Raw genomic sequence first — 15,000 nt, forward strand, 5'->3', positions numbered from 1 at the left:
GTAGTAGTAGTAGTATTGGTAGCAGTAGTAGTATTGGTAGCAGTAGTAGTATTGGTAGCAGTAGTAGTATTGGTAGTAGTAGTAGCAGTAGTAGTAGTAGTAGTAGCAGTAGTAGTAGTATTGGTAGTAGTAGTAGTAGCAGTAGTAGTAGTATTGGTAGTAGTAGTAGTATTGGTAGTAGTGGTAGTGGTAGTAGTAGTAGTGGTAGTAGTAGTATTGGTAGTAGCGGTAGTAGTAGTAGTGGTAGTAGTAGTAGTATAGTAGTAGTGGTAGTAGTAGTAGTAGTGGTAGTAGTAGTAGTATTGGTAGTAGTAGTAGTATTGGTAGTAGTAGTAGTATTGGTAGTAGTGGTAGTAGTAGTAGTATTGGTAGCAGTAGTAGTATTGGTAGCAGTAGTAGTATTGGTAGCAGTAGTAGTATTTGTAGTAGTAGTAGCAGTAGTAGTAGTAGCAGTAGTAGTAGTATTGGTAGTAGTAGTAGTATTGGTAGTAGTGGTAGTGGTAGTAGTGGTAGTAGTAGTATTGGTAGTAGTGGTAGTGGTAGTAGTAGTAGTGGTAGTAGTAGTATTGGTAGTAGTGGTAGTAGTAGTATAGTAGTAGTGGTAGTAGTAGTAGTGGTAGTGGTAGTAGTAGTATTGGTAGTGGTAGTAGTAGTAGTAGTGGTAGTAGTAGTATTGGTAGTAGTGGTAGTGGTAGTAGTAGTAGTAGTAGTATTGGTAGTAGTGGTAGTGGTAGTAGTAGTAGTGGTAGTAGTAGTATTGGTAGTAGTAGTATTGGTAGTAGTGGTAGTGGTAGTAGTGGTAGTGGTAGTAGTAGTATTGGTAGTAGTGGTAGTAGTAGTAGTAGTAGTAGTAGTATTGGTAGTAGTGGTAGTAGTAGTAGTAGTAGTAGTAGTAGTAGTGGTAGTAGTAGTAGTGGTAGTGGTAGTAATAGTAGTGGTAGTAGTGGTAGTAGTAGTATTGGTAGTAGTGGTAGTAGTAGTATTGGTATTAGTAGTATTGGTAGTAGTGGTAGTGGTAGTAGTGGTAGTGGTAGTAGTGGTAGTGGTAGTAGTGGTAGTGGTAGTAGTGGTAGTAGTAGTAGTAGTAGTAGTAGTAGTAGTAGTAGTGGTAGTAGTAGTAGTAGTAGTAGTGGTAGTAGTGGTAGTGGTAGTAGTGGTAGTGGTAGTAGTAGTATTGGTAGTAGTGGTAGTGGTAGTAGTGGTAGTAGTAGTAGCAGTAGTAGTAGTAGTATTGGTAGTAGTGGTAGTAGTAGTAGTGGTAGTAGTAGTATTGGTAGTAGTGGTAGTAGTAGTAGTGGTAGTAGTAGTATTGGTAGTAGTGGTAGTAGTAGTATTGGTAGTAGTGGTAGTAGTAGTAGTAGTAGTATTGGTAGTAGTGGTAGTATTGGTAGTAGTGGTAGTAGTGGTAGTAGTAGTAGTGGTAGTAGTAGTACTGGTAGTAGTGGTAGTAGTATTGGTAGAAGTGGTAGTAGTAGTAGTGGTAGTAGTAGTATTGGTAGTAGTGGTAGTAGTGGTAGTAGTAGTAGTAGTAGTAGTATTGGTAGTAGTAGTAGTGGTAGTAGTAGTACTGGTAGTAGTGGTAGTAGTATTGGTAGAAGTGGTAGTAGTAGTAGTGGTAGTAGTAGTAGTGGTAGTAGTAGTATTGGTAGTAGTGGTAGTAGTGGTAGTAGTAGTAGTAGTAGTAGTAGTATTGGTAGTAGTGGTAGTAGTAGTATTGGTAGTAGTGGTAGTAGTGGTAGTAGTGGTAGTAGAAGTAGTGGTAGTAGTAGTAGTAGTGGTAGTAGAAGTAGTGGTAGTAGTAGTAGTGGTAGTAGTGGTAGTAGTAGTAGTAGTAGTGGTAGTAGTGGTAGTAGTAGTAGTGGTAGTAGTAGTAGTATTGGTAGTAGTGGTAGTAGTAGTAGTGGTAGTAGTAGTATTGGTAGTAGTGGTAGTATTGGTAGTAGTGGTAGTAGTGGTAGTAGTAGTTCTAGTAGTAGTGGTAGTAGTAGTAGTGGTAGTAGTGGTAGTAGTAGTAGTGGTAGTAGTAGTATTGGTAGTAGTGGTAGTATTGGTAGTAGTGGTAGTAGTGGTAGTAGTAGTAGTGGTAGTAGTAGTATTGGTAGTAGTGGTAGTAGTGGTAGTAGTAGTAGTAGTAGTAGTAGTAGTAGTAGTAGTAGTAGTAGTAGTGGTAGTATTGGTAGTAGTAGTAGTATTGGTAGTAGTAGTAGTGGTAGTAGTAGTATTGGTAGTAGTGGTAGTAGTGGTAGTATTGGTAGTAGTGGTAGTAGTGGTAGTAGTAGTATTGGTAGTAGTGGTAGTAGTAGTATTGGTAGTAGTGGTAGTAGTAGTATTGGTAGTAGTGGTAGTAGTGGTAGTAGCAGTATTGGTAGTAGTGGTAGTAGTAGTATTGGTAGTAGTGGTAGTAGTAGTATTGGTAGTAGTGGTAGTAGTGGTAGTAGTGGTAGTAGTAGTAGTAGTAGTAGTATTGGTAGTAGTGGTAGTAGTAGTATTGGTAGTAGTGGTAGTAGTGGTAGTAGTAGTAGTGGTAGTAGTGGTAGTAGTGGTAGTAGTGGTAGTGGTAGTAGTAGTATTGGTAGTAGTGGTAGTAGTAGTATTGGTAGTAGTGGTAGTAGTAGTATTGGTAGTAGTGGTAGTAGTAGTATTGGTAGTAGTGGTAGTAGTGGTAGTAGTAGTATTGGTAGTAGTGGTAGTAGTGGTAGTAGTGGTAGTAGTGGTAGTAGTAGTATTGGTAGTAGTGGTAGTAGTGGTAGTAGTGGTAGTAGTAGTATTGGTAGTAGTGGTAGTAGTAGTATTGGTAGTAGTGGTAGTAGTAGTATTGGTAGTAGTGGTAGTAGTGGTAGTAGTAGTATTGGTAGTAGTGGTAGTAGTGGTAGTAGTAGTATTGGTAGTAGTGGTAGTAGTGGTAGTAGTAGTATTGGTAGTAGTGGTAGTAGTGGTAGTAGTAGTATTGGTAGTAGTGGTAGTAGTGGTAGTAGTAGTAGTGGTAGGAACAGTATTATATTCAATGGTAAGAGGTAAGAAAGATAAGACATTAGTGTATAATATTGTTCTCTCATGAGAGGTAGTAGATGGAGCTAGCATTGGGACAGGAAATAACTGTATGATGTCCTCACCAGTCGGGTACTGTGTGCCAGTCTGTGAATATGCCACCGGTTGCCTGGGCACCACACTCTATGAGATGGCCTGCAAGACTGAGAGAGGGAGCAGGGTTTAAAGATCAGTTAAACTACTGTATTCTGGAACAGCTTATCCTCATTGTAACCTTCACTGTGCTCATGCCTTACAGTTACCTTCACTGTGCTCATGCCTCATAGTTACCTTCACTGTGCTCATGCCTCATAGTAACCTCCCCTGTGCTCATGCCTCATAGTAACCTTCACTGTGCTCATGCCTCATAGTAACCTTCCCTGTGCTCATGCCTCATAGTAACCTTCCCTGTGCTCATGCCTCATAGTAACCTTCACTGTGCTCATGCCTCATAGTTACCTTCACTGTGCTCATGCCTCATAGTAACCTCCCCTGTGCTCATGCCTCATAGTAACCTTCCCTGTGCTCATGCCTCATAGTAACCTTCCCTGTGCTCATGCCTCATAGTAACCTCCCCTGTGCTCATGCCTCATAGTAACCTTCCCTGTTCTCATGCCTCATAGTAACCTTCCCTGTGCTCAATCCTTGCAGTAACCTTCCCTGTGCTCATGCCTCATAGTAACCTCCCCTGTGCTCATGCCTCATAGTAACCTTCCCTGTTCTCATGCCTCATAGTAACCTTCCCCTGTGCTCATGCCTCATAGTAACCTCCCCTGTTCTCGTGCCTCATAGTAACCTCCCCTGTGCTCATGCCTCATAGTAACCTTCCCTGTTCTCATGCCTCATAGTAACCTTCCCTGTGCTCATGCCTCATAGTAACCTTCCCTGTTCTCATGCCTCATAGTAACCTCCCCTGTGCTCATGCCTCATAGTAACCTTCCCTGTGCTCAATCCTTGCAGTAACCTTCCCTGTGCTCATGCCTCATAGTAACCTCCCCTGTGCTCATGCCTCATAGTAACCTTCCCTGTGCTCATGCCTCATAGTAACCTCCCCTGTGCTCATGCCTCATATTAATCTCCCTGTTCTCATGCCTCATAGTAACCTCCCCTGTGCTCATGCCTCATAGTAACCTTCCCTGTTCTCATGCCTCATAGTAACCTCCCCTGTGCTCATGCCTCATAGTAACCTTCCCTGTTCTCATGCCTCATAGTAACCTTCCCTGTGCTCAATCCTTGCAGTAACCTTCCCTGTGCTCATGCCTCATAGTAATCTCCCCTGTGCTCATGCCTCATAGTAACCTTCCCTGTTCTCATGCCTCATAGTAACCTTCTCTGTTCTCATGCCTCATAGTAACCTCCCCTGTGCTCATGCCTCATAGTAACCTTCCCTGTTCTCATGCCTCATAGTAACCTCCCCTGTGCGCATGCCTCATAGTAACCTCCCCTGTGCTCATGCCTCATAGTAACCTTCCCTGTTCTCATGCCTCATAGTAACCTCCCCTGTGCTCATGCCTCATAGTAACCTTCCCTGTTCTCATGCCTCATAGTAACCTTCCCTGTTCTCATGCCTCATAGTAACCTTCCCTGTTCTCATGCCTCATAGTAACCTCCCCTGTGCTCAAGCCTCATAGTAACCTCCCCTGTTCTCATGCAAGGAAACAAACAAAATATCAAAGTGTGTGTTTACCTCCCAGCTGCCAACAGGTCATAGTTGTTTTGCTTCCACCCAAACTGTCAGAAAGATAACACAATACAACCCATCACATCACAACCCATCACATTACATCCCAACCCATGACATCACAACCCATCCCAACCCATCCCAACCCAACCCACCCCAACCCAACCCACCCCAACCCATCCCATCCCACCCCAACCCACCCCAACCCACCCCAACCCAACCCATCCCACCCCATCCCACCCCAACCCAACCCAACCCATCCCACCCCAACCCACCCCATCCCAACCCACCCCAACCCACCCCAACCCATCCCAACCCATCCCAACCCATCCCAACCCACCCCAACCCATCCCATCCCATCCCATCCCAACCCACCCCAACCCATCCCAACCCAACCCAACCCATCCCAACCCATCCCAACCCAACCCATCCCAACCCACCCCAACCCATCCCAACCCACCCCAACACATCCCAACCCACCCCAACACATCCCAACCCATCACATCCCATCCCAACCCACCCCAACCCAACCCAACCCACCCCACCCCAACCCAACCCACCCCAACCCAACCCATCCCAACCCATCCCAACCCACCCCAACCCATCCCATCCCATCCCATCCCAACCCACCCCAACCCAACCCAACCCATCCCAACCCATCCCAACCCAACCCATCCCAACCCACCCCAACCCACCCCAACCCATCCCAACCCACCCCAACACATCCCAACCCACCCCAACACATCCCAACCCATCACATCCCATCCCAACCCACCCCAACCCAACCCAACCCACCCCACCCCAACCCAACCCACCCCAACCCAACCCAACCCAACCCACCCCAACCCACCCCAACCCATCCCATCCCAACCCACCCCAACCCACCCCAACCCATCCCAACCCACCCCAACCCACCCCAACCCACCCCAACCCAACCCAACCCACCCCATCACATCCCACCCCATCCCAACCCACCCCAACCCACCCCAACCCATCCCAACCCACCCCAACCCACCCCAACCCAACCCACCCCAACCCATCCCATCCCATCACATCCCAACCCACCCCAACCCACCCCAACCCATCCCAACCCACCCCAACCCACCCCAACACATCCCAACCCAACCCATCCCAACCCATCCCAACCCAACCCATCCCAACCCATCCCAACCCACCCCAACCCACCCCACCCCAACCCACCCCAACCCAACCCACCCCATCACATCCCAACCCACCCCAACCCAACCCACCCCAACCCATCCCAACCCATCCCAACCCACCCCAACCCACCCCACCCCACCCCAACCCACCCCACCCCAACCATCCCATCCCATCCCATCCCAACCCATCCCAACCCATCCCAACCCACCCCAACCCATCCCAACCCATCCCAACCCACCCCAACACATCCCAACCCAACCCATCCCAACCCAACCCATCCCAACCCATCCCAACCCATCCCAACCCAACCCAACCCACCCCAACCCACCCCAACCCATCCCAACCCAACCCAACCCACCCCATCACATCCCAAGACAACACGCAAAAACTCCCAATATAAATAAATAAAGGTGTTTAAAATCAGTTTCCCAGAGGAGGTCTGAGGAGTGTTTTGACTGGTACAAGAACAGAAGTGGACACGAGAGGGATGAGTACACACACACACACACACACACACACACAGTAACCTACAGAGTGCATAAGAGGTCCTAGGGCGACAGCACTGTCCACACATCTCCCTGTGACTACAATGTCAGCCCCCAGGTCTAGACACCTCTGGATGGGCACTGCACTGTGGAGAGAGGGGAAGAGGGGGTACATCATGAGTACACAGTGGCAGAATACCTGACTGACCCTAAATTGAAGAAAGCATTGACTATGTACAGACTCAGTGAGCATAGCCTTGCTATTGAGAAAGGCCGCCGTAGGCAGACATGGCTCTCAAGAGAAGACAGGCTATGTGCTCACTGCCCACAAAATGAGGTGGAAACTGAGCTGCACTTCCTAACCTCCTGCCAAATGTATGACCATATTAGAGACACATATTTCCCTCAGATTACACAGACCCACAAAGAATTTGAAAACAAATCCAATTTTGATTAACTCCCATATCTATTGGGTGAAATACCACAGTGTGCCATCACAGCAGCAAGATGTGTGACCTGTTGCCACAAGAAAAGTGCAACTAGTTGTAAATAAAACCTATATTTAGGTTGATTTATTTTATTTTCCTTTTGTACTGTAACTATTTGCAAGGAAGGATAGAGGGAGAGTGGGGGGAGGGAAGGATAGAGGGAGAGTGAGGGGAGGGATAGGAGGAGAATGGAAGAGGGAGGGATAGTGGGAGAGTGTGGGGATAGAGAAAGTGTGAGGAGGGAGGGATAGACAGAGTGGGGCAGAGGGAGGGATAGATTGAGAGTGAGGGGAGGGATAGAGGTAGAATAGGGGAGGGATAGAGGGAGAGTGGGGGGAGGTAGGGATAGAAGGAGAGTGGGAGAGGGAGAGACAGTAGGAGAATGGAAGAGGGAGGGAGAGACCGAGAGTGGGGCGGAGGGAGGGAGGGAGAGACCTAGAGTGGGGCGGATGGAGGGAGGGCGAGACCGAGAGTAGGGCGGAGGGAGGGAGGGAGGGAGGGACAGAGGGAGGGACAGAGGGAGGGAGAGACCGAGAGTGGGGCAGAGGGAGGGAGAGAGTGGGGCGGAAGGAGAGAGAGAGTGGGGCAGAGGGAGAGAGAGAGTGGGGCGGAAGGAGAGAGAGTGGGGCAGAGGGAGAGAGAGACAGAGCGACAGAGAGTGGGGCGGAGGGAGGGAGAGACCGAGAGTGGGGCAGAGGGAGGGAGAGACAGAGAGTGGGGCGGAGGGAGAGAGAGACAGAGAGTGGGGCAGAGGGAGAGAGAGTGGGGCGGAGGGAGGGAGAGACAGAGAGTGGGGTGGAGGGAGGGAGAGACAGAGAGTGGGGCAGAGGGAGGGAGAGACAGAGAGTGGGACGGAGGGAGGGAGAGACAGAGAGTGGGACGGAGGGAGGGAGAGACAGAGAGTGGGGCAGAGGGAGGGAGAGACAGAGAGTGGGGCAGAGGGAGGGAGAGACAGAGTGGGGCGGAGGGAGGGAGAGACAGAGTGGGGCGGAGGGAGGGAGAGACAGAGTGGGGCGGAGGGAGGGAGAGACAGAGTGGGGCGGAGGGAGGGAGAGACAGAGTGGGGCGGAGGGAGGGAGAGACAGAGTGTGGGGCAGAAGGGAGTGTTTTATGCTAAAAAACAATCCAACATTCTCTTGTTCTAACAGTATATAATAGTTCAGTATTGTATTGTTCTAACAGTATATAATAGTTCAGTATTGTATTGTTCTAACAGTATATACTAGTTCAGTATTGTGTTTCTATTGTTCCCAGACTTACCCCAGGTAGGCATTCATACTGTGGACGGTTGTAGGCAGCTTAGACCTGCTCACCCCATCAGCCATTCTCACCTCAGACAGACTGTCTTTCTAGAGGAGAGGAGAGGAGAGGATAGAAGGGAGGAGGAGAGGAAAGGAGGGGGGAGGAGTGGAAAGGAGGGAGGGAGGGAAGAGGAGAGGAAAGGAGGGGGTGGAGCGGAAAGGAGGGAGGGAGGAGGAAAGGAGGGAGAAGGAGAGGAAAGGAGGGGGGAGGAGAGGAAAGGAGGGAGGAGGAGAGGAGAGGAAAGGAAAGGAGGGAGGAGGAGAGGAAAGGAGGGGGAGGAGAGGAAAGGAGGGAGGGAGGAGGAAAGGAGGGGGAGGAGAGGAAAGGAGGGAGGGAGGAGGAAAGGAGGGAGGAGGAGAGGAAAGGAGGAGAGGAAAGGAGGGAGGGAGGAGAGAAAAGGTAGGAGGAGAGGAGTTGGCAATCTATGCTAATGGGGGTCACCTTGGGGTCATGATAGGGGCTGCACAAAATGATTTATGTTTTATAATAATTGATTATTCTTATGTTGTATTAATAGAAGGGGAAGGGCTATAAGACCCCTCCCCCACTACATTTATAGGGTCCTGGACCACAGATTAGCAATATATTATATGCATTAAAAGGTTTAATACTGTTCCACAGTTCTTTTCTAGTCTCTGTCTCTTATAGGAAACGGTCTGAGCAGATGTGTGAGTTATTGCGGTCAAAACAGGTTGTCTGTGAGAAAGCGCCTCAAGGCTAAACGAGATACACAGACACAGACACCTGCAGGGGAATAGTATAGATAAGAGACAAGTCAGACACACCACTGTAAGCCACACGTGAATGGAAAATTACTGCTGAGCCCTTAACACTGGACTATCGTTTTCACCTGCAAGTTTGTCTAACTAACGTGAATGGAAAATGACTGTATATGCATGGGCATGGTCTCATGAGTAGAAGGTGTTGATGTAGGCAGTTACATCACTAGGGGTCGACTGCAAGTATATTAACGCAACTTTGACCTGTTTTATTTTGCAGAAACATTTCTGAAACGTGTTTCTATTGTCAACTTCTGTCTGCAATTAATAAAGGTTTTATTGATTTACTTAAAGAAGATATTGTCTGGCTGCTGATTTCACCAATTAGCCAATGATTGACCAGGAACAAGGAACCTACCCCGACAATGCAAAGCAATAGAGAATTGCATTGAACGAAATTATGACAATGATGACAAAGAGCGGAGATTATCGTGTACTTCAGGAAACAGCAGAGGGAGCACCCCCCCGATCCACATCGACGGGACAGTAGTGGAGAAGGTAGTAAGTTAAGTTCCTCGGCATAAACATCACAGACAAACTGAAATGGTCCACCCACACAGACAGCGTGTTGAAGGCGCAACAGTGCCTCTTCAACCTCAGGAGGCTGAAGAAATTTGGCTTGTCACCTAAAACCCTCAAACTTTTACAGATGCACAATTGAGAGCATCCTGTCGGGCTGTATCACCGCCTGGTACGGCAACTGCACCGCCCTCAAACCCAAGGCTCTCCAGAGGGTGGTGCGGTCTGCACAACGCATCACCGGGGGCAAACTACCTGCCCTCCAGGACACCTACACCACCCGATGTCACAGGAAGGCCATAAAGACCATCAAGGACAACAACCACCCGAGCCACTGCCTGTTCACCCCGCTATCATCCAGAAGGCGAGGTCAGTACAGGTGCATCAAAGCTGAGACAGAGAAACTGAAAAACAGCTTTTATCTCAAGGCCATCAGACTGTTAAACAGCACATAGAGGTTGCTGCCTACATAGAAAGTCACTAGTCGCTTTAACAATGTTTACATATCTGACATTACTCATCTCATATGTATTTACTGCATCTTATATCATCTTGCCTACGTCGCTCAGCTGTCCATATATCTATATGTACATATTCTTATTCCATCCATTTAGATTTGTGTGTATGATGTAGTTGTTGGGGAATTGTTAGATTACTTGTTAGATATTACTGCACAGTCAGGACCAAGAAGGCCAAGCATTTCGCTACACTCACATTAACATCTGCTAACCATGTGCATGTGACCAATAAAATAGGATTTGATTTGAGCGTACATACCTGAGCCATGAGGTCATCGCCAGTCACCACGGCGACCTTGAGATCAAGTCCCGCCTTCTTGACTACTTCCTGTATAGCGGCAGCGCAAGCCAGCGGGTTCACACCCCCAGCATTACTGACCACCCGGATACCTACACAAACACACACACATTACTGACCACCCGGATACCTACACAAACACACACACACACACACATTACTGACCACCCAGATACCTACACACACACACACACACACACACACATTATTGACCACCCGGATACCTACACACACACACATTACTGACCACCCGGATACCTACACACACACACACACATTACTGACCACCCGGATACCTACACACACACACACATTACTGACCACCCGGATACCTACACACACACATTACTGACCACCCGGATACCTACACACACACACACACACATTACTGACCACCCGGATACCTACACAAACACACACACATTACTGACCACCCGGATACCTACACAAACACACACACATTACTGACCACCCGGATACCTACACAAACACACACACATTACTGACCACCCGGATACCTACACAAACACACACACATTACTGACCACCCGGATACCTACACACACACACACACACACACACATTACTGACCACCCGGATACCTACACACACACACACACACACACATTACTGACCACCCGGATACCTACACAAACACACACACATTACTGACCACCCGGATACCTACACAAACACACACACATTACTGACCACCCGGATACCTACACAAACACACACACACGCACATAAGCACGCACGACTTGTAATGTCAACATGATAAAATATCTAGTAATATGTTGATGTGGAAGGTTAACATGAAGGTCCTACCTTTCTTATGGATGTCATGTATAAAGGGAGCTATAGCTATTTGGACAAAGTCAGGGGCATAACCCATATTCTGAAAGAAGAAGAAATGGATTGATTAGATAACTAATATTGGTTATTGATAGGTTACGGATGAATAGGTGGATTCACAGGCTTCTTGACCTGGTGATTATTGATACTAGCCGGGATTCAAAGGTAATTGACAAGAAAATGAATGATTGATAGGTAATGAGCTCACAGGCATCTTGGTCTTGGCCACGGTGAGGAGAGACATGGTGATCTCACTGAGGTAGTCAAACACCAGGTAGTCTATCTGCCCACTGTATATCAGCTGGGGGACTGAGAGAGAGAGAGAGAGAGAGAGAGAGAGAGAGAGCGAGAGAGAGAGAGCAAGAGAGAGAGAGAGAGAGAGAGCAAGAGAGAGAGAGAGAGAGAGAGCAAGAGAGAGAGAGAGAGAGAGAGAGAGAGAGAGAGAGAGAGAGAGAGCAAGAGAGAGAGAGAGAGAGAGAGAGAGAGAGCAAGAGAGAGAGAGAGAGAGAGAGAGAGCAAGAGAGAGAGAGAGAGAGAGCAAGAGAGAGAGAGAGAGAGAGAGAGAGAGAGAGAGAGAGAGAGAGAGAGCAAGAGAGAGAGAGAGAGAGAGAGAGAGAGAGAGAGAGAGCGAGAGAGGGAGACAGAGAGAGAGAGAGACAGAGACACAGAGAGAGAGAGACAGAGAGAGAGAGAGACAGCGAGAGAGAGACAGCGAGAGAGAGAGACAGCGAGAGACAGAGACACAGAGAGAGAGAGAGACAGTGAGAGAGAGAGAGAGAGAGAGAGAGAGAAAGAGACAGAGAGACAGAGAGAGAGAGACAGAGAGAGAGAGAAAGAGAGAGAGAGAAAGAGAGACAGAGTGACAGAGAGAGAAGAGTTCCATAAATACTTTGTCTGCTAAAAGTGAATACATTGATCCAAGCTATCCATACTCATATCCATTGATAATGTTTGTAGATAGATAGTTAATGTTGTCATAAACTGACATAACACATGAATATAAGAGCTTAATTCTATAGCACCCTACACTATAGGGTCTTGGCCAAAAGTAGTGCACTACATGCGAATAGGGTGCCACTTGTAACGCAACCCTAGCGTCTCTGAGGTCAAGGCGAATGAACTCTGTCCTAGTTGGCTAGACTAGAGAACAAGTCATGTGCCTCGACAACTACAACCATCGAGGTCTATCTTACCTGAGGCCGCCGTATCTCCCCAAAACCCGGACGCGCATCCTATCCTAACGGTGTCCTTCTTTGCTGAAGAGGTGTAATGTGTAGCGCATTCAATCCGATGCTTTGGGAAAGTTCTGCTGGACGAGTAGTTCGAGTGCAGGAATCTCGCCAAGTTGCAAGCAAAAGCGGGTGTTTTCAAGCAAAAAACATTTGTCAGCCGTCGGACCCTCAATGCGTGGACGACACGGGATAAATTGGTGATATTAGACATTGTAATTAAAATAGTTTAACCTGAATAAATCGAGAAAGTCAACTCTGGAAGTTCAAGAATACATTTAACTCGTGCTACGACCAAAATAGTCCGTGTAGGAACCCAGGTTGGGCCAATTTTCGGTCCGCTCCGGTGATTGTGTCGTTTTGGAAATGGGCGCATGATGGGGCTAGATGTACACAATGACGGAGCTATAGGTGATTGAAGTTGCAGTAGACCTCATTCATTTCTTGTTTAAAAAATGAGTGAGGATGTTGTGATTGTCACTGAGTCACTTTTACATTGAGTCAACCTAGTCTTCTATTTCAAACTGATGCGTAGGATTACTTTTTAATGTCAAACTTTCAAAGTTGGACAGGCTACAACTGTCCAGTGAAATTCTTATCTTGAGAGCTCTTTCCAAACAATGTCGAAATAATAATAACAATATAGAAAATATATATATTTTTAAATAAAGTAAGAATAAAAACTACACAAGAACATACTGTCCCTTCCCTTGTCAATGGGGAGGGATCTGAACTCATGTCTCACACAGCAGAAACTAACCCTGACTCTTTAGCCATATAGGTAACTTCATTCCCATTTGGACTGAGGGTGACACGGATTTTTAAAGTCGCGGGGCCACCTATTGACGAGACCATGAGCCTGACTAATGTCTGCTGACCTTCAGTAGGCTTTCAGGGTCTAATGTTCGGATGTTCTCTCTAATGTAGGCGTCCAGGGTGTATTATTGACAAGTACTTCATATTCTTCAAGGACCATTTCCATTTGAATTGGTCTTGTAAACGTTTGGTGTTGACGGTAGATATAATCTCAGTATAATCTCTGACCAATTGACTTTATAATCAGACAGTTTAACAAACTCTTCAAAGCAATGATCGGTCTAGGAGATAGAACAAGACATCATCCGCAATACAATGAGGATTAACATGGTTCTCTTTTCCAATTGGAATCATTTTCATTTGGTCATGTGATCTAATCATGTGCGGCAAAGGATTCTATGACCAAAGCACAGAAAAATCCTACACTGGTCGGACAGCCTTGCCTTGTCCCTTGAGACAACAGGAAGGGGGATGAGTACTGGGATGTTGATTTTCACTTCTGCCATTGGTGAATTATAAATATTTTTTTTATCCAAATATTGGAACAAACTAAAACCGCGATAATGCAGACATTCCACTCTGTTGAATGCTTTTTCAGCATCAAGGGAGACTTCAATATTTGGGGTCGTAAGACCATTGTCATTGTGAGGCAGCTCCGGTATATGGCACTGCGTCTCTAGTGCTGGTGGCGTCACTACAGACATCCTGGTTTGGTATCCAGGTTGTATCACAACCGGCCATGATTTGGAGTCCCATAGGGCGGTGCACAATTGGTTCAGCGTCGTCCGGGTTTGGCCGGGGTAGGCCGTCATTGTAAATAAGAATTTGTCGTTCGCTGACTTGTCATGGTAAAATTAAAAAATATAAAAAAGGAATTGTGAAATTGTCTACGTAAATTACCAAAGGAGAGACAAAACCAGTTTGGCCTTTATAGATGAGATTGGGCAGCACAGATTGTAGATGCAGAGTTAATCATTTAGCAATCAATATTTAATCGTAGCCTTTCAGGGTACACTGTACTATTGACAAATTATTGAGTAAAGGGAAGCACACGAATTCGTCACTTCCGTGAATTGGACACATCAAATATTGTTCCTATTCGCTGTCCTGTGTGGGGGTGGGCACTGTACATGATGACTAAAACACACATCAGATATTGTTCCTATTTGCTGTCCTGTGTGGGGGTGGGTACTGTACATGATGACTAAAACACACATCAGATATTGTTCCTATTCGCTGTCCTGTGTGGGGGTGGGCACTGTACATGATGACTAAAACACACATCAGATATTGTTCCTATTCGCTGTCCTGTGTGGGGGTGGGTACTGTACATGATGACTAAAACACACATCAGATATTGTTCCTATTTGCTGTCCTGTGTGGGGGTGGGCACTGTACATGATGACTAAAACACACATCAGATATTGTTCCTATTCGCTGTCCTGTGTGGGGGTGGGTACTGTACATGATGACTAAAACACACATCAGATATTGTTCCTATTTGCTGTCCTGTGTGGGGGTGGGCACTGTACATGATGACTAAAACACACATCAGATATTGTTCCTGTTTGCTGTCCTGTGTGGGGGTGGGTACTGTACATGATGACTAAAACACACATCAGATATTGTTCCTGTTTGCTGTCCTGTGTGGGGGTGGGCACTGTACATGATGACTAAAACACACACAGTGCTAAAACATTATCAAGACTAGCCTGGGAGCCAGCCGGTCTGCTTGTACTGTCGTGACAATGAGCAATAGAGCTGGCAAGAGCACAAAGAGATCCGGAACCAGGCTACAGAGGGACAGTCTCTTTAAGAACTGCTGGGTCAAGTCAACTCCGT

General features: G+C 47.0%; 1 protein-coding gene across 1 annotated transcript in view; it reads right to left on the reverse strand.

The window, feature by feature from the left end:
- lratb.1 (lecithin retinol acyltransferase b, tandem duplicate 1) overlaps positions 1-12,694 on the reverse strand; it is a 60,784-nt gene extending 48,090 nt beyond the window's left edge. The window contains exons 1-8 of the mRNA XM_036958356.1: positions 12,307-12,694; positions 11,322-11,422; positions 11,087-11,156; positions 10,220-10,350; positions 8,103-8,191; positions 6,401-6,500; positions 4,715-4,758; positions 3,114-3,191 (exon numbers count right to left, since the gene is read on the reverse strand). Of these exons, the coding sequence (XP_036814251.1) occupies positions 3,114-3,191; positions 4,715-4,758; positions 6,401-6,500; positions 8,103-8,191; positions 10,220-10,350; positions 11,087-11,156; positions 11,322-11,422; positions 12,307-12,556 (863 nt within the window). The 5' untranslated portion in view covers positions 12,557-12,694. The remainder of the gene's footprint in view (positions 1-3,113; positions 3,192-4,714; positions 4,759-6,400; positions 6,501-8,102; positions 8,192-10,219; positions 10,351-11,086; positions 11,157-11,321; positions 11,423-12,306) is intronic.
- Positions 12,695-15,000: the final 2,306 nt, after the last annotated feature.

This window comes from Oncorhynchus mykiss, chromosome 21, assembly GCF_013265735.2.
Source record: "Oncorhynchus mykiss isolate Arlee chromosome 21, USDA_OmykA_1.1, whole genome shotgun sequence".
Classification (NCBI taxonomy): Eukaryota; Metazoa; Chordata; class Actinopteri; order Salmoniformes; family Salmonidae; genus Oncorhynchus; species Oncorhynchus mykiss.